This window comes from Perna viridis, chromosome 7 (assembly GCF_037379345.1).
Source record: "Perna viridis isolate PV_CMFRI_1.1 ecotype Kerala chromosome 7, ASM3737934v1, whole genome shotgun sequence".
In the NCBI taxonomy this organism is placed as follows: Eukaryota; Metazoa; Mollusca; class Bivalvia; order Mytilida; family Mytilidae; genus Perna; species Perna viridis.
The window spans coordinates 9,908,950-9,928,512 of NC_142451.1; the positions used below are offsets into that span (position 1 = coordinate 9,908,950).

General features: G+C 32.3%; 1 protein-coding gene across 1 annotated transcript; it reads right to left on the reverse strand.

Annotated features, from left to right (window-relative positions):
- Positions 1 to 2,620: 2,620 nt before the first annotated feature.
- On the reverse strand, positions 2,621 to 17,919 carry LOC148611260 (procollagen-lysine,2-oxoglutarate 5-dioxygenase 1-like). The gene is made up of 21 exons (XM_088591608.1): positions 17,770 to 17,919; positions 16,773 to 16,861; positions 16,349 to 16,485; positions 15,736 to 15,850; positions 15,337 to 15,388; positions 15,005 to 15,117; positions 13,412 to 13,475; positions 12,387 to 12,484; positions 11,790 to 11,804; positions 11,421 to 11,522; positions 11,023 to 11,154; positions 8,934 to 9,055; positions 8,507 to 8,608; positions 7,405 to 7,530; positions 6,676 to 6,817; positions 6,113 to 6,226; positions 5,351 to 5,419; positions 4,243 to 4,347; positions 3,730 to 3,876; positions 3,201 to 3,329; positions 2,621 to 2,807 (listed from the first exon to the last, which is right to left on the reverse strand). The coding sequence occupies exons 1-21, from the start codon at positions 17,840 to 17,842 to the stop codon at positions 2,652 to 2,654; spliced, it is 2,202 nt and encodes a 733-aa protein (XP_088447734.1). The 5' UTR covers positions 17,843 to 17,919; the 3' UTR covers positions 2,621 to 2,651.
- Between the last annotated feature and the right edge of the window lie 1,644 nt (positions 17,920 to 19,563).

The window sequence follows — 19,563 nt, forward strand, 5'->3', positions numbered from 1 at the left end:
GCATCTATACCTTTGTTCACAAACGGTAGTGGAAGAAATTTCACACAAACTGGTTTAAAGAGTCTATGGAAACCAATATCTAAAATGATGGCAACAAGTCTGTATAATGATGAGGTAGGGTCAGAAACAGGAGTGTCAAGACTTGTTTTGTAAAGGGAGTGTAGGAGAGTGAGAGGTATAGAATAGAGTTTGGTTCTAATGTGATGAAGTCCAAGAGGTTTTTGTATGAAAGGAAGGAGACCATCTATTGAGACATTGTAATTTAGGTGACGTATAACGGCGATGGCCATGACTCCTTATACATCTTGGAGTCAAATTCATCACATTTATGCTGTTGTTATATTGGCTTGAATGGTTCCCTATACTTTTTATGTTGTCATTGCATCCGTAAGGTATTGCAGTACCTAGTCTGCGTATCCAGCACTCCTCTCCTTCCCTACGATAGTTTTTACTTAGAACGGGACTGTTCGTAGGATGGTAAATTTTTTTCTAAAATACGACCTTTCATAAAGAGGATTGAATGGTCTTGTTGATTAAAATGTTGATAAACTGCCGGGACTTTGGTGGTATTTATTCCCGAAAGATGACCGCACATTCTTTTGTTTAATCATTCTTGTGCTTCACCCACATACATTAGACCGCATAATTTGCATTATAATCCATATATTAAGTTTGTTTATTTGCAACTTAAGTCATCGTGACTTCTTGTACGGATGAAGGTTTTGTATCTAAGGGAACTAGAGAAGTAAGAGTCGGTTATAAGAATGTCGCATATTTTGCAATCTTTAATAACACATTTTGATGTAGTACAATGTGGTTCGTCATCGTTGCAGTCAAATATGTCATTTAAAGTGATGGAACATGGTTTGATTATTTTGAAATACATATTCAGAATTTTTGTACTGGAATAGATGGTCTGCAGACTGAACGTGTGATTTGGTACTTTTTGTTGGAATGGTCCGGGCACTATCCATACCAGATGAGAGCGTGCTAAGATTTTCATCTGCGGACACCACAGTCTTACAAGACAACGGTGTGTCCGATCTGATGTCAGATTCGGACCTTTTTATACTGGGCGACGTCCGAGCCAGTTTTTTTTTTACATTACTCTTGTTAAAACCATAAAATTATATTACTGAGTTGATGATATCCTCGTGGACAAAATCCACCAGCAGCGGTATCGACCCAGTGGTGTGAAAGAGTAATCAAATGAACCAAGGTTATAGCGGTAATCAAAAGAATGTAATCCAGGGATGAAGACCAGACATGGAAAACAGACATACACAACAAAGAATATAAAGTAACTAAAATCATATATACAAAGTAACAAAAACAAATGAGCAATTCGGACTCCACTAAAAACTGGGAGCATGGACCAGGTGCACCGGTAGGGTAAGCGTCCTCTGCTTTTCTAGAAACATCCCCGAGTTGCTCATAAAAAGTCAAGTCCAAGGTAGACGAAAGAGGAAGGAAAACTATGACACATTGAACAAATCAGTTTTCATGGCGCAGATGGATACACCGTAACGATCCACGAGTTCATGATGACGACCATAAAACTTCTGTAGGGATTACTTCAATCTTGTAGGAACATAACCCTGCCCCAGATGCCTATTTGTTAGAATTCTAGCGCGATACAAAAAGTTTGCGTAGTTTCGGCAAGCTTGTGCATAACGTACGAGTTGTGATATGAAAACTCCATACGCAGGTGCTGGCGGGATGTTGCCACAGATGAAAGGAAAGTTGACAATTTTGAATGAAAAGTCATCACGTTTGTCGTAAAGTTTGGTCAATAGTTTTCCGTTACCATCGATTTCTAAGTGTAGGTCAAGATATGAAAAAGATGAAAAAATCGAGGTCAAGATATGAGGCTGACCTCACAGTGTCTGTAGTATCCTTTATCTCAATTTTCTTTGGGGTAGATGCGATGTATGAAATCCCCAAAACTAGGACTGTTTAAAGATAATACGTCATCTATATAGTAAATCTGAGATTAAAGGGTCTAGCTAAATGATATTCTTTCTTTCGTATCAGATCAGCTATAAAGTCAGCCTTATAAGGGTGAAGGAATAGGTCAGCAAGTAGAGGAGCACGATGTATTTAACCGTTACTATATAGTACAAAGCAATAAAAAGAACAGAATAAAACAACAAAAACCCTGATTATTCACATAATTAAAATCTGAGAAAGTTAAACCAAAATAAATGGATTATAATTTAAAAGCTTTACGTAATTCCAAAGGGAACAAATTGTGCCTCTGTAATTGGTATTCTGTCACTCTGATAAGGCTGATTTCGTAGCTGATCTGATCTAAAAGAAGGAACGTCGTTAAGCCAGATCCTTTGATCTCAGTTTCCGTTGTATTGATGACGTATTATCTTAGTTTAGGGGACTTTATACTTCGCGTCTACTTAAACTTAAAAAAAAAGGACACTACAGACACTATGAAGTTACTCTGATGAATATCTTGACCTACACTTAGAAACCAATGGTAAAGGACTGCACTTACTTGTAGCTGCCATCTAATCATACGAAAAACAAACAATGTATATTGGTGACAGTTTAAGGCTAGGAAGTCCGTGCATGTGCAATACACATGAACATATAATGGTCAAATCAGCAGTTTTGCAAACGAATTTATTACAGTGAATTCATGGATCTACAAAGGAAATTAAGATATATCTGGTTCCTGATTTGACTTTTAATCCCTCATGGTAATGGGTCAAACGTCCTGGGTGTATAAACATCCAACCTTTCTTGGTTTCAGTAACGCTACAGTTCTGTCGAAGAAACCTTACTCCACCTCCCTTAAATGTATAGATAAATTACATAAAACCATGAATTTTGACTTTTGACAATATAAATGAAAAAGTTAAAAATACATTTCTAAATTGTAGATTTCCAGTACAGGTTCTTTCTATATGGATCCTCTATACTTCAAAAGACAAAAAATGGTAATTCTTGACGGTTGAAATTGTTTCAAGATAAATTGTATGATTTGCATTATTTTTGTGACACTTGTTTTAGCCAAATCGCCACAATCACGAATTCGGTGGCTTAGATATGAATTCAAAAATGTAGCTTATTAAGGTGATATAAAGGTGATATATAGTTATTCTTTCACCTAAATGAACAAATACATTTAAAAAAAAACAAGAACCCCACTCAGAATGAATAAAATCAATTGTAAAATTCTATACCGTGTAGTCAATACCAGGCCTGTTTAATGCGATATTGATGGTCCATGTGGATGTATCGTGATGTGGACGAAGGAGAGGTTGCTCATCCGGTCGGTACCTCACTACAAAGTTCATCAATGACTCGGGAGTCTGCAATAGTTTGGATTAAGTGATAGAATTATTCTACTCACATGTTAAATATTTCATCAGTTGATAATTTTTTTAAAGACAAATAATGCAAGTTTGGGTATTCTGTAGTAGAATGATGATGGGAAGAATCAAAAGACAGTTGTGACAATATTCGCATTTTCATGTGTGGTAGGAAAAAAGTTTTTCGTCTTACAAATGTTAATCTTCATACCACTGTATTTTCCGAGTAAGGTATATTCTTAAGCATTTTCCTTATGTTTTCATTTACGTTTTTGTAATAATGACCATTTTTTATAATATTTACGTGTTTTTTTGATATAGTCTTTTTTTTCTAAATTTCTGGTTCATTAGGATTTGACATTTGTTCTACCAGAAGGATTTAGTTTACTACTGTATTTACCGCATGGTTGTAACCAATGAAGACTTTCTGTTGTAATGGCGAAGCGTAGACCTTAAGGAAGTACAACCATTCATCGTCATAACCAATTTGCTTCATGTGAATATCGACTGTCGGGACATTCTCATAACCATTGTCAAGTCTTGGATCCTGGTACCAAGTGAGAAATGACGAGTTAGCACTATTGGATAACTGAGCGGTACAATATTTACTGAAACTAGCAGTATAATTATTTAAAAAATTCCCGAAGAAGCTTTTCATTTTTCATTTTAGTCTGTGATTTGCACACTGGGCTTTGACATGAGACTTCGTTGGTTATGACAAATAATTCAATGATTCAATTTGTAACATATCTACAACTATAAAATTCAATTTATATAAATATCTACTCAAAAAACACCGACTATAAAATATACTGATTGTGTTCCTTTTTGTAAATATTTTGATGTGCCAATCGTACACACAAAAAAATATTTATACATTTTTTTAAAAAAAAGTCTTGATTTATTTTTGTACCTCGTTTTTTCCACTTGACCATGAACCGTAATTTTCCATTTCTTCAATCATGTGATCACAAAATGTATCTGTAACCACGGGAAACCAAGCGACATCATTACATGGCTACAATAAAACAAGATGGTATTATCTTAGATTAAATGCTGTACTCCAAATAAAGGCAACATCGAATCCTGCTTAGCCAATAATAATTAAAACCTATTGCAGAGATTGGTGCGTGTTTTTATTTAGCTAGTTTTGAGTTAGTAGGTCAAAAATTTGCATCTTTATATTATTTATTATATATTATATATTTGTTCATCTGATGTATATATGAAGTCAAGTTTGTCAATTCTTTCTGCGAAAATTACGCCTTGGAAAAAAAAACAAAAAAATGAAATAAATGTTCGACCAAACTCATATTACTTATTGCCATCAACTGTGAAATAGATTGGATACCATATACTTGGCTATTTTGGTGTGTTTGCATCGTGTTGTGGTCAGTTTTTATATTTACGATATAGTAATCTTGCAGTCTTGCAGAAGTATATGTCAACGATTTATTAAACTGAATGATGTATTTTTAAAAAGTGAAATTTTTTTCGCAATGAACATTTTTCTTATGCCCACCACGTGTTTAACGATGTGTGAAAATTTTCCGATATACACCACAAAGCAGTTAAGGGTCACTATTAAAACATTTTTTTTAAATGAATAAATTGAAGATTTATTTGAATTCTTATCAGAATGTATCAGATTTGAGTTCTGTTCTGTTTATGTGTAACCAAATTTAATATTTTCTTGGATAAATAAAAAATTAATATAGATTGCATTCATTTTTAAAAAAGAATTTATAAGTTGCCCTTAATTTTTTTTAAAAATTGAGCAAAATAATTTTGTCTAATGATATTACAGGCTTTTATTGAAATTTACCATGATCATAAAAAGATTATATTAATTTGAAGAAACAGTTGACGAACAGAACACGGTCGATTGCCCACAACTTTTTTGAAATTATGTAACACAAGCTTAAATGAAGGACAGCTTAAACGTGCAGATGTGTTCACACGGTTATTTGTACCTGCTGGCGTATACAGTGTACTTATGATTAAATTTATGTTATGCCTACCATTTCAATTTCGGCATTTGGTTCCAAGCTTTTAGAATAGTTTTCATGGATGTAACGCTTTTTCCAATTCTGAAAAATGATAATTTTTACCCAGAAATTGAATTGTACAATTTTTAGTTCATTAAATCATGGTCATAATGAGGCGTTGTCAAATAACAAATCTTACTAAAAATCTTTTTGATCATTTAAGAGGCACGCCACATAAGAATCATGCAAAATGTGAATCATGGTTGGAAAGCCTACATATTTTTATTTTTGATATTTTAATATGTCATAGTAAACAGAAAGAAACATGTGGTTTTTCATATAACACTTGTTCATAGAAGATAAACTTTATTTAGAATGTACTTAAGAATTCAAAATTAGGGGAGATAACTTTGTAAATGACACTAAAATACAATAGAAAGTATTGATTTTCCCTGTGGATTATCTCCCAAGAGCAGACAAGATTAGAATGAATAATTATACATTTCTTTTTTTAGGTGTATTACATTTTACATAATTTGCATGATTCTTAGATTTCTACTTAAGTATTCAATTCAAACCTTTATTTATCACATTGAAAAGTACATTAGAAATTCATAATACGTTAGAATGCCTCTTGCGACTGGAATCATGCCTTTCATTAATTCATAAAGCATGTGTACTCTTTAATATACATATCAATATACCTGAAGAAGTATATACACGAAGAAACGACTTTTTGTCAAGTCATTATTACTTATCAATATTCACAGATGTTAAATAATAAAAAAAACTTACGTATTCGTTTTTAGAAATTTGCCACAAGTCGTTGTGTAAATGAGAGGTGTCATAATCCTCAAAATCAACTAAATGTCCGTAGTCTTTCATATTAGTCACATACATGAATATACCCTGAAAGAAGAAATTTGTAAAACATCGCCGATGAAAAATGTTATACTAATAAATGAATTGACAGTTTTTGTTCTGCCAACATATGACATACTGTGCAAAATCACCAAAAAAGTATTTTAAACTCAAAAGGAAAAATAACAAAAATGATACTTTTCTATATTTCGTGGTGTTTATGAAGTAAAATTTTATACATTTTCTAGGCTTAATATTGTCTCTATAAAAGACTCCACCCAAAAGTAGAAAATTAATGTACATTTGGCGCTTTAAATATTTAAATTCAGAAATGTAAATAATATACATTTTGCTTGTTGATCATAGAAAAATAGGTTCTAAGATAAGAAGTATTTATTCTTAACATTACATTTATATCAGATACCAATCAGAAACAAGATGGACAGAAACAAAATTCATACATTGTTATTTCAAAACCATATTTTTACAGCTTTTACCATTTTTCTCAAATTTTCAGCAAAAACCATTTCAAATGACAAGTCCTTGTCTCCTTGATTTGTATAAGCATTCTGAAGTTGGTCTATAATTGAACTGTTTATAAGGTAAGCTCCAGTTATGTACGGTACATTCCACAGACCCCTAAACAGAAAAAAATATTCGTTTGTCTGTTTTGATGTCTCCGATGCTGTTTAGTTTACCGTATGTATCTTTAATATTGTTCCTCTTTCTTGCCTACGATCAGTTTTAAAGAAAACTATTATTTTTTCCATAGAGTGTATAAGAATTCTAGGTTGTTGTCACATTTAATACCACACGTCTTGTTGAATATGCAACATGAACAATAAAAATACCGTTTCACCCCCACAAAGAGATTTTTTTAACAAACTGTAAAGAATTGCAACAATTTGCCAAAAATATATTATATGAGCATATGGTTTGGTTTTATTTAGCATGTCTCCAATAAATATCCATAACTGAAATATGTCAAAATATAGTTTTTAATACAGATTTTTAAGCATAAAATATAAATCAGATTGATTTGAATATATAGAGAGTCAGATTTTGGTGCCATTATTTGCGCCATACTTTTATATTGTAAAATACCAGTATACATATACGTCCATTACCATAACTCTTCAAAACCCTCAAATTTACACAAGGACAGTACGATTTTTGCACAGCAACAGAAAAAAATAATACTGTTAATACTTTTTAGGAGAGCTCACCTTTTCTTGCTTTCTATGATTTCTAGGTAATCATCTGTTCTTGCATAGTAACTATTTACATCCATACCACACCAGAAATTTGACCAGTATTTACCATATTGTGACAACATTGGAGCAATAACAGATCTTGATAAAATAAATGTATCCATGTTCAAGGAATTTTGAAGAACAAATGCGTTACAGAGTCATTCATGATGATTTCCTTTCTTGGAAGTATCAAAATATTAGTTTTATGGTAAAGAAATTGAATCGAATTTTTAAAGAGTAATCAAGGGAACCAAGGTTATAGCGGTAATCAAAATAATGCAATCCAGGGACAAAGACCAGACATGGAAAACAGACATACACACCAAAGAACATAAAGTAACTAAAATCATACATACAAAAGTAACAAAAGCAAATGAGCAACTCGGACTCCACTAAAAACTGGGAGCATGGACCAGGTACTATCTTGTCCCACCATGTTTAATTTGCCCTCCTCACATTAAGTGTGCCTCTTAGTTTTAAACATTATACCTATCTGAAACATTACCTTCCCAAACAAATTTTGTTTCCAAATACATTTTATATATAATTTCAATAAAAGTATTTAGTTTCCAGACTTACTCATAATTTTAAATATTTGATTGTTATAATCTTCACTATAAAGACTACTTAAATACTTTTGCTAAAATACGTCGTCCAATCCCGTTATCTGAAGCCAAGGGATCTATTTATAGGTTTATTGTTTTATGTTTTTCTTTCAGTTTGTTTAAGCGTAATGTCTTGAATGTCATTTAATTTAAAAATACGTAAAGTGTTTAAAAATAGGACCCAAAAGACTTTTTAAATGGGCTAATTAACATGCATTTCTATATCTTGCAAGAACTAGCAGAAATTAAACTTTGAAAAGTAAAATTAATCTTTTTTTTTTACGCAAAGGATGTTGTCACAGATGAAAGGAAAGTTGACAATACGAAATGAAAAGGCATTGCATTTTTCGTACAGTTTGGTCAATTGTTTTTCTTTAACATCGATATCTAGATGTAGGTCAAATATGAGACTGACTTTACAGTGTTTTAATTTATCCAACTGAAGTCACCTTATTTATATTCTTGTATACCTGTTTTGAGCAATGAGATATTTCAGGGTTTTTGGGTTAGATAGATGAACATGTCCTTCCACCGCAAAATAGTACTGGCATTTCTTTTCCTTACAAAGTTGCCTGCAAAAGAAAGAGTAATTTAAGAAAAAGAAACTAAAAACAAGGATTTCAATTTCCTTCAATATATTAACGTATAGCAATTCATAAAAATGACAATCTGAAATAAATTATATATTTACATACTTCAGTAAGTAATTAACTATCATGATAATGAAATGATAGGGAGTAAGTATGACTTTTAAAATACATTTATTGTATCTTTAAGATGTAATTACCATAAGAAACAAAACAAGATACTACTATACAGAAATGTCGTCAACTTTTAAGTAATGGTAAAGGAATATTTAAAAGAGTAACCAAGGGAACCAAGGTTATAACAACTTACATTGCCCATTGCCTTGCTTGTGTTAGATTCATCTTATCCTCAGAGTTTATGATGGTAATGGACTTGTAACCTAGTTCATATTTCGAAAGAAAGGTTTCGACATGAGGTTCGTGGTATTGATTCTATAGAAAATAAATCGTTTTCAAAACAAGATAGGTGTATTTTGAATACATTGTATGTTTGTGCTGTGTTCGTTAATTCATTATTATTAGTATATATTGTTTTCTTCATATGCACATTAATATTGCACATTTATACTGAAAACTGCATATATTATTGATTATATAAATCAATATTATACACCGTCTCAGAATGTGACTGTCCCGTACCACTATACATCGTGTATTAAGTTACAGCCCTAGATTAATCCTACGAGGAGGAATGACCCGGTCAGCGAAAGCTATATTTTATATAGCCTAGCTGGCCGAGTGGTCTAGGGCGCTGGACTTTGTGCAGGCGGTGTTGCCATAGATGTCACAGCAGTACGAGTTCGAGTCCCGCATCGCAAATTTGACAGTTCTAACATCGTTGGGAATTTTTCAGACCTCTCTATACCTTTATATATCTTCCCTGTATCAATTTGATCCGATGGAGCAGTGTAGCAAATAGAGTCGTCACATTCTGAGACGTTGTATATATATATATATATATATATGAGTACAAATTATTATTTAATACATAGGAAAATTGCAACATATGTTTTTACATCTTTAAACACACGGAAACATATCTTTAGGACCAATACGTATTTACATTCTATGTCGATCTTCGCCATGCATGGTATTTATCTACATAGTAATGCACTAGCAAGTAAGATGGTGGGATTGCCGCATCCCATTGGACTTCTTATATGTTGTACATACTTGGTGTGACTGTATTTGTATACTGTCTCATCACATACCATCAGAGTTTGTCCTATTTAGCTACATTATGTGCTAATGTTCGCGCTCTAGATTTACTTACGAGGAAGTACCACTTGGTTAACGAAAGTTCTAGTTTATAAAGCCTAGTTGGTCGAGTGGTCTAAAGTGTTGGACAGTGCAGGTGGTATTGTCATAGATGTCAGAAAGGGGAAGGGATTCGAATCCATGTGAGGGAGCGACCAAATTTGCATCGCAAATTTGCAATCTTGCATCAATTCTGGAGTTGGGGTGGAGCATATAAACTTATTTTATCTAATGTATATATTGTATCTATGAAACACAATGGCATGGAAACTAATTTTAAAGAATGTCTATACTCTTTCAACATATTAAAACCTCTTGTTCATAAACATATGATAAACTTGTGAGCAACATATATTTTTTTCATGTGTTTTTCAAACATACGAAAGAGTAGTCATTGGAAACAAAATTCGAGAGGAAATTTCAAAAATATATATATATATATTCAAAAGATAAAGAAAAAACAGGGAAACAGACACAATATGATAACCAAAATGGTACATATAAAAAACAAAAGTAAATTAGCGAATCTAGGATTGTTCAAAAATAAAACTGTCTAAATAATGTTCCTTCTTTTGGGTAAAATCAGCTATAAAGTTAAGTCTCATAAGAACGAAGTAATAGATGAACGAGTAGCGGAGACTGTCTGCTAAAAAAACATGTTCACCACACTGGGCAAATATGTTGTCGATCAGAAATGATATATATTGATGATTAAAATATATTCATATAGCTGAGGTTTTCAGCTTTAGGGACTGTCGAAATGATGCATCTGTGTGCAATAATATGTGATGTACTAGCCAAAATTCAAGAGAAAAATACCTCCGAATAAATAATAATAGAAGGTTTTAAATACATTTTATCTAATTTAATCCAAGATCTGAAAATAAAATTAATAGAATACAAGATCCTACTAGTAAAAATAAATATTTTGTAAATTGTCGTAGTAGAACGTTGAATTCTAATTTGAGTTTGATGTTAACCTGTGCATATTAAAATTCAAATTTCTAGAAATTCATATCAGAATTCCAATGTGTACTAATAAGATTCTAGATCTTAGTTCTAGTCTGTTCTGTGACACATACATGAGACTTGACATGTCAAATATAACCAATTTAGAGTCAGTGACAACCATGTAGACATACCTGCACATAGAAGAATAAGTCAATCTTTGCCTTCGGATATTCGAGTTCACCAATTAGATCCAAAGCTTCCAGAAGAAATGGAGTTGGTTGGTCAATGAAAATATTCAGTTGAACTTTAGGATATTTCGTTTCCTAGAAATGATTTACCATAAAAATTAAAAGAGATATCCATGCAAAGTACCATTTCACAAAACGATCGAATGATACATATACTCCGTCTGTATGAATGACTACTTTTCCTGGGATGATTATTAAAGGAAATATTTCAGTTTACATTCGCGCCTTCAGTAGATTTATAAAAAAAAACGCATAACAAGTATTGACCATTACTAATAAATGGTTAAATACAATACTAGCTATTGTTTGAATAGAAAAGGGATCAACATCAAATGACGTACCTTAAACTTGTCCAACTGAACCACGTCTCTGTCACATGCTGTGCATATGTTACCTTTAATCCAAGCTCCAGTCAGATAATCAGCTAGTCTCAGAAATTTTGCCTTGGAAAAAACATTGGGCATAAAATAAAAGTTGAATTGATAATAAATTCAAGGCTCAACTCTGATGGATGATGATAAATATCTGAAAACCACTTACAATACATTTAATATTAAATATTGCCAAACAAATACCGAAGCAACAAAATAATAAAACAATTTCAAACAAGCTTCACTTGCTATATGAAGAAGTTCTGAATATTTTTTCTATATTTTTCCAAACATTTGTATGCTTTCATTTATTTTTTACTGATAATGAAAGATACAAACCTCATCAGTTGGTGTCTAAAAGAAAAAAATGGAAAGCTTACCTTCATTATGGTTGTTTAGGTTTACACATATTTTATTAATTATTTGGTTTTCACTTAAAATTGGATGTTATGATTTACCGAAGATGTGGACATTAAAGCTGAGGAAGATGTCTAACTTCATCAAGTCGTATATAAATTATTTACATTAAAGTGAATGCAATCGGAATAAGAGTCGAATAAACATGTTTTTTTTTATGGAACAACTGAACTAAAGTAACACAAAAATTGTAAAAGAAATTGCGCATACGGGATGTGTCCTTGGATGACAAGTTTTCAAAGAACATGATGATACACATGAATAGCTAACTAAAGATGACAAAAATTCACACATCTTTTTCTCTTTGTTTGCCAAAAACAAACCTTTATACATTTCAACAACCATTCAAAAGTCTTCATGTCATTTATTTAAAACAACCACACGATAGGTCAACTCATTAATAACCAAATCGAAATACAGTGTTGCCATTATTATCCAATAGGATAATTTATTTTTATTTCAATTGAATCAAATAAAGAGAGTTTAGTTTATACCAAATATGCCCATGTTTGATATTACCTGCACAGCACCACTGGAATAAATAACACTAGGTCTATTAGTTGTTTTCCTGTTGTAAATGTAGTTGTGGTCCCGACTCTTCATTTCCAGTGTGTCAGCTGTTCAAGTCATTAAATATAAAGCACATACAACTATGAACAAGAAAAGATTTTTTTGACAATTTTTTCATCTTTTTCATATCTTGACCTACACTTAGAAATCGATGGTAAAGGAAAACTATTGACCAAACTTTACGACAAACGTGATGACTTTTCATTCAGAATTGTCAACTTTCCTTTCATCTGTGGCAACATCCCTTCGGCTCCTGCGTATGGAGTGTTCATATCACAACTCATACTTTTTGCCAGAGCTTGCCGAAACTACACAGACTTTTTGTATCGCGCTAGAACTCTAACAAATAGGCTTCTGGAACAGGGTTATGTTGCTACAAGATTGAAGTCATCACTACAGAAGTTTTATGGTCGTCATCATGAACTCGTGGATTGTTATGGTGTATCCATCAGCACCATGAAAACTGATTCATTCAACCGGTCATAGTTTTCCTTTCCTCGTTTGTCTACCCCGGACTTGACTTTTTATGAGCAACTCGGCGGGTGTTTCTAGAAAAGCAGAGGACGCTTACCCTACCGGTGCACCTGGTCCATGCTCTCAGTTTTTAGTGGAGTCCGAGTTGCTCATTTACTTTTGTTACTTTGTATGTATGATTTTAGTTACTTTATGTTCTTTGTTGTGTATGTCTGTTTTCCATGTCTGGTCTTTGTACCTGGATTACATTCTTTTGATTACCGCTATAACCTTGGTTCCCTTGATTACTCTTTATTATAGTTATCTTTTTCCAGCATCCACACGCAAAATATAAATTGCTTCAACAAATGTATTTTTTAGGTGTTTTCTTAATTCTTGTTTTTTATTATTGTTTTTATCGTTGATGGTTTAGTTGGTCAATTTTGTTTGATGTGTTTTTGCGAAGTTCGTTAAAACGAAAATAAACCACTTGATGTTATTCTGGTCATTCATAAACTTACATTTGCTGTTATGAACGTTTTGAAATATTGATGACTTTGTGTCAATTCTTATACTCCATTTTCCCTGAAAAATATATTAATTCTTAATTATTACAGTTTGTAGAAACTGACGAAAAACATATACTGTTATTAGGTTTCAGAGGGCGTATATATACCATCTTTTTACTAAGAATTTTGCTATTTTGGTGTAGGAGATTCTTACAATTATCTATGTGTTGATGTGTTTTGTTTTTTTAGTCTTTGTCAGTAGCATATTGTTTGTTTTATTTTATATTGTTGGTAGTTGGTGTTACTTGTGTTTTCATTATTTCATATGTGTTTGTCAAAAAATGTTTTCGTATTCTATTTTAATTGTTATATAATGTTGAAATGACACAAAAATGTTGTCCGTGGCAAACAAGGGCATGAAATAATAAAATAACACGTACAAAGAAACAGAAGTAAATGAGTAAATGGGACTCAACTAAAAACTGGGAGCATTAGGTTGTTTTTTTTTTGTTTTGTTTTGTTTTGTTTTGTTTTGTTTTTTTTTACTTAGTGTTGATCGCACTAACCTATCTCAATTCAAAAAAAAACTAATGCTTTGGGTTTCTAGTATGAAATGAAGTAAATCTTAACAGTAACAGCCTTGTTGAAATATTGAAATATACCAAAGCTTGTATACAAGGGACTGTGACACAGTGAAATTAAGTTTCAACATCGTGTTGTCAAGCTGTCGTAATCTTCCGTCTAAAATGACCAGACGTTATCATACATAGCTAAATATGCCACATATGATAATCATATGGTGCTCGATTAATGTAACAATCATATGATAATTTACATATAGGAGTTATATGATTCTCATATGTTAACTTTGGCTTGGAAACTAATGATAATCATATGATTATCATATGGTAATCTCTATTTCTAAAATAACATCTGAGGCAGAGGAAGCAGCAAGGCAGAACAACATCAAAACCCTGCATGATAACATCAGATTGCTGACTAATAACTTTAAAACGTCTAGTAGACCAGTAAAGGATAAAGAGGGAGACACCTTCAATACTAAAGAAGAGCAAATGATGAGATGGGTTGAACATTTCAAAGTTTTGAAACAACAACCACCGACACATGATACAGATATACAACCGGCTACAGACCAGTTATCAATTAACTGTTGCCAACCAACAAAGACTGAAATCAGCAAAGCCATTAATATCTTGAAAAACAACAAGTCCCCTGGTTTAGATAATATACCAGCTGAAATACTTAAAGCAGATCTTGAAACATCAACATAAATGTTACATGACTTAATTGGCAAAATCTGGAGAGATAAAGATTACCACAAGATTGGAAGGAAGGACACCTTGTTAAACTACCGTAAAAAGGTAATATCAGCATTTATGATAATTACAGGGGAATCACGCTTTTATAGGTACCTGGAACGGCATTAAATAGCATCTACAGTTGACATTTAAGCTGATTGCTTTATCAAAATGTAATTCACCATGCTAATTCATTTACAAATAAACTGGTAAAATTCGATAAACTTATACCAACATACTTACTTTGTCAAAATTACAACATTTGACTTTACAGTTCTAAACTTACTCTAAGATGTTCGTTGACGAAAATGTTTGAGTAATACAACTGGTCACTTTCCATGTCATTAATAGGACGATGGTTTATCATCTCGATCACATCATTGGCATAACCCATGAAGGCTGTAATAAAATAGTGTAAGTGTAAGTGTTTGTCTCAGGGCTGGAGTCGTTTTCTTTCGGAACATTTACGATCTAGTTTTTATGGGAGTCTTTTATTGTATCGTATCAATACAATAAAATATTGATTCAATGTAATGCTGCTTTAACAAATGTGACAAAACTGGTTACTAAAAAAACAGTGAAATGATATGGTACTGTGAAAAAAATATAATACCAAACCTCCAGCATTTAGGTATCTATTTCCGACCTGTCCGATAGTTGGATAGAGTGACTGCAAAAAAATACACATCCATTTTAATAATAACATATCATGTCAGTAAATTTAGTTGTTGATGACAATACCCTGTCGGTACATTTTGTTCTCTTTGATGACAATACCCTGTCGGTACATTTTGTTCTCTATGACAATCATACTTTTGATATCAGCAAAAACAATCTGTCATAATTTGGCCTGTTATATACTAAAAAAATGCAAAAAATGACATGTTCTGATTATTTTAATCCTAATTTTATGAAAGTTCCTGTTTTCTATTATATAATATTTATCTTTTCATTCATAAAATGACTGTATATTTCAGGAACAGAGAAAAACACTATTACAAATGTTTTACATGTGACCTTCAAACTGTTATCTGGCCAACAAAGGTCGTCCGAGGCAAACACAATTCTACAATCAAATGCTTTGAATTTCCTCAAGATCTCTGTTTGTGTATCCAGGAAAATAGTATCTGGGCTGGAAATTAGAAATGTATTGTAATAGTTGTACTCATATACCATATATACTAGAGAAACAGTCCTCTTTTAGAAGTCTACGTTGTTATATATGTTCGAATATATTTGATAAATTCGAAAAATTATATTCGTTTACGTTTAATTTGAATGCTTTCCTTTCGGATTTGATCGAAACAAGAGTGTAAAAAAGTTTTGAAATACAACATTAATAGGTATACTTTGGGAAAAATGCAGTTTGGAAATACAACATTAACAGGTATACTTGCGGGGAATGCAGTTTTGAAATACAACATTAATAGGTATACTTGGGGGGAATGCAGTTTTGAAATACAACATTAATAGGTATACTTGGGGGTGCAGTTTTGAAGGTATACTGGTGGATGCAGTTTTGAGTTGCTTTGTTTGCTTTTGATTTTGTTTCAATGTCTACATTAATTTTTGTTTGGTGATAGTTTTTTTTTATGTTTTCCTCTTTTACCATTTAGTTTATTTCACTTGCCTATCAGTAAACAATATGACGAGATCTTCTCGATCAGCGAAATCCTTTAGATTTTCTTTCAAAATGTTGACCTTGTGTCCTCCTTTACCATACAGTTTGACGTCATTATTACGCCATGGCTGGTTGTTTTCAAGTACCTGAAAACAGTTACAACAACAGCTGTAAAACACGGTTAGTAACATACCGTTGAACAGCAATTAAAACTATTAGTTAACAATATATGCGTTTTTAGAGACAATGAACTATTTTGTATAACATAGTTGACGAAATTCGATCATAATTTTGTCTTACTTATTTTTCATATTTATAAATTTAAAATCAATATAAACTATAACAACAAATTATCTGTTAACATCGCCGTATATGTTCAGATTATACATCTTTGGTTTTAAGAATTGTACCTAAACCATTGTGTGGGCTTTACCTTGTATTTTAGTTTGTATGTATCCGCTGAAAACGCATACCTTGTCTTCTGATCTGGTTTTCCATCTGATATCACAACGGCTAGCACTTCTACAATTATTTAAAGTTTATATCTGTGAGCATCTTTAATTTCATTTTAACTAAACAGGGTACAGGCACTCTTCGGTTAACGTTCTACCAAACAGTTAGAGTTGGGAAAGGTTCTCGGGGTCTGGGGGTAGGCTAGATCGTCAACATAGCTGCGTAGCCGCTAGTAGGAGATACTATGACCGATTTCTTTGGTCAGGTATCCCAAAGGCCGGGCTTCACTGCTAACATCTATTGTATTCAATATCGTCTCATAAAGCCCTATAGTAGTAACAGGATACAGAAAAGAATTAAGACACATGAAACTTAACACAAATGAGCAACCCGACTTCTCCTCTCCGCAACACACATTCACAAGAATTTAATGCATTTACAAGATGCATCGATTGAGTACAATGTAAATATTCTCTGCTTTATGCTTCTGACCTACAGACTTCCAACGATTTATTAATGCCATGTATTGTTTAAATGAATGAAGAAATGGTCAACATCATACATGTACATGTACATGAAATGGTTCCAGTTATAATTGTGTTCTGTCCGCTGGGCAAACATAATATAAACTGTGGGCTTTAAAGATCCTGACTTGCTCACTGGTTAACTTATAAAATTACAGTTCTATAGAAGACAATAACTCAGTTAGAAATTCATTTGCACGTTAGTTATAACATCAGGATTATTTAGGTAAATGCAGATGCTGGTGATCAAATCTAGTAATAACCCACTAATTATTTTAAAGAACAGTAACTACGGAAAATTAATACCATGCATTAAGAAGCTAAAAACTAACATAATCTCGATAAAACTTTGGCGGTCAAAGATTTTTTCGAAAATGAATGTCGAGCACGCAAGAAAGTGCGTTGTTATAGACCACAAAGTGAGTTCATAATATGTTTAAAACTAGTACTTACTTAGATCCGACTTTTTAGCATCGTGAAACTCTGCGACGTAACCAAGAAAAACTACCAAAAAGACTACTTTCATGGTTTCGTGGATATGAACATGTGGGCTTTTTATTAGAGCCACAAGTTGTCTTAAGATACATAAAATGTGACTAAATGAGAGTGTTATAGTATAAATTTCATCGATTTCTCCGGTGATGTTACATATCTCATGGAGTTTTAATAATAGTTTTATTAATGCAACATATTTTGGATTAACGGACTATCTTTATTTCTGCACGTTTGTTCGGTGAAAACTTTGGCATATTCACTTATGTGTGTGTTGGAATTTATAAACAATATTGGAAAAGCATTTAGCGTATTGGGCAAAACAAAGAAGTTTTTCTTCAAATAAATATTGTCTTTAAAAATACTTATTTCCAAACAGCAGTATGACGATCACAAATATTCTCAACAACAGCTCTGTTTTTATAAGTATAAGCTGGTACATGTATATCAAAATTAGAGATATTTGAAAAGATCATAATCCAAAAACTCAATACTTTTCAAAACTCTTTTGGGGCTTTTTTTATTTTGATGCTGCATTTATTTGTCACTTATATATATTTGGGGTTTTTTTTCTCTCTCTCTCTCTCTGTAATACAGATAACCGGAATAGATCATACAAGTATATGATATTTTGAACGAAAAAAAGTGGAAGCACAATCAAGGAATGTCTAACCAACAACACACAGAAAGAGGGAATGTCTAACCCACAACACACAGAAAGAAGGAATGTCTAACCCACAACACACAGAAAGAATGACTATCTAACGTACAACACACAGAAAGAAGGAATGTTTACCCCACAACACACAGAAAGAAGGAATGTCTAACCCACAACACACAAAAAGAAGGAATGTCTAACCCACAGCACACAGAAATACTAGCAACAAAGCAAAATAAAAAGAAGAGCGGATGAATTAAGATTGGTCTCTTATATATATTTTTAATATTTTAAACAACATATTTTTACGTGTCACCCGTACTCATGGGCCATAGTAGTTCCAGACTAAAAATATCAAGTAATATTTGGAAAAAACAATTAAGCCAGAGTCTACATGAAAGTTACTAATACCATATTCCATACATTCCCAGTAGACTAAGTCGAGGATTATCATTGAATGTGATGCGGACAAATCCATATTCAATATTATGGTAAGAAGGCCTGTTATTTCTGAGGTGGCTGGCAAATTTTGTGGGGTTAGAAAAATTATTTTTTAACCACATTGGAGCAATATTATTGTGTTTCCATTTCACTGTATGAATTATCTGGACTGAGGTCAGAACATTTATTCATTTTCAACGAGAAGAAGGTCATTATATTTGTTTCCAACCTTTCAGGGCCATAATATGTGTGTTTTCAATAAATACCAGCCCCTATCATATAGTCGCCCCTTCTCACATATTTATTTCAACACATTGAAATGTCTTGATATCTATATGGCAAGCCGTTGTGGAGTTTATTCTCTATTTATTGATATTAAGGATTAATTTTTGATATAGAAAATCGATATAAATATTCATACCTTAATAGATAAATGATGATATCAATAAATGATTTATCAACATGTTAATAATCAATAATTGATATCAATAAATTGTACAATTTTTTTCAACAGGTTATTAAATATATATTAACATGTTATTAATTCATTTAGTGATATCAATAATTAGATGCATTATTAATGCGTTGATAATGTGGATGTCACTTTACGTGGTTTAATCGAGGTTAGAAAAGTGTTTGTAATTTTTTATTTTATT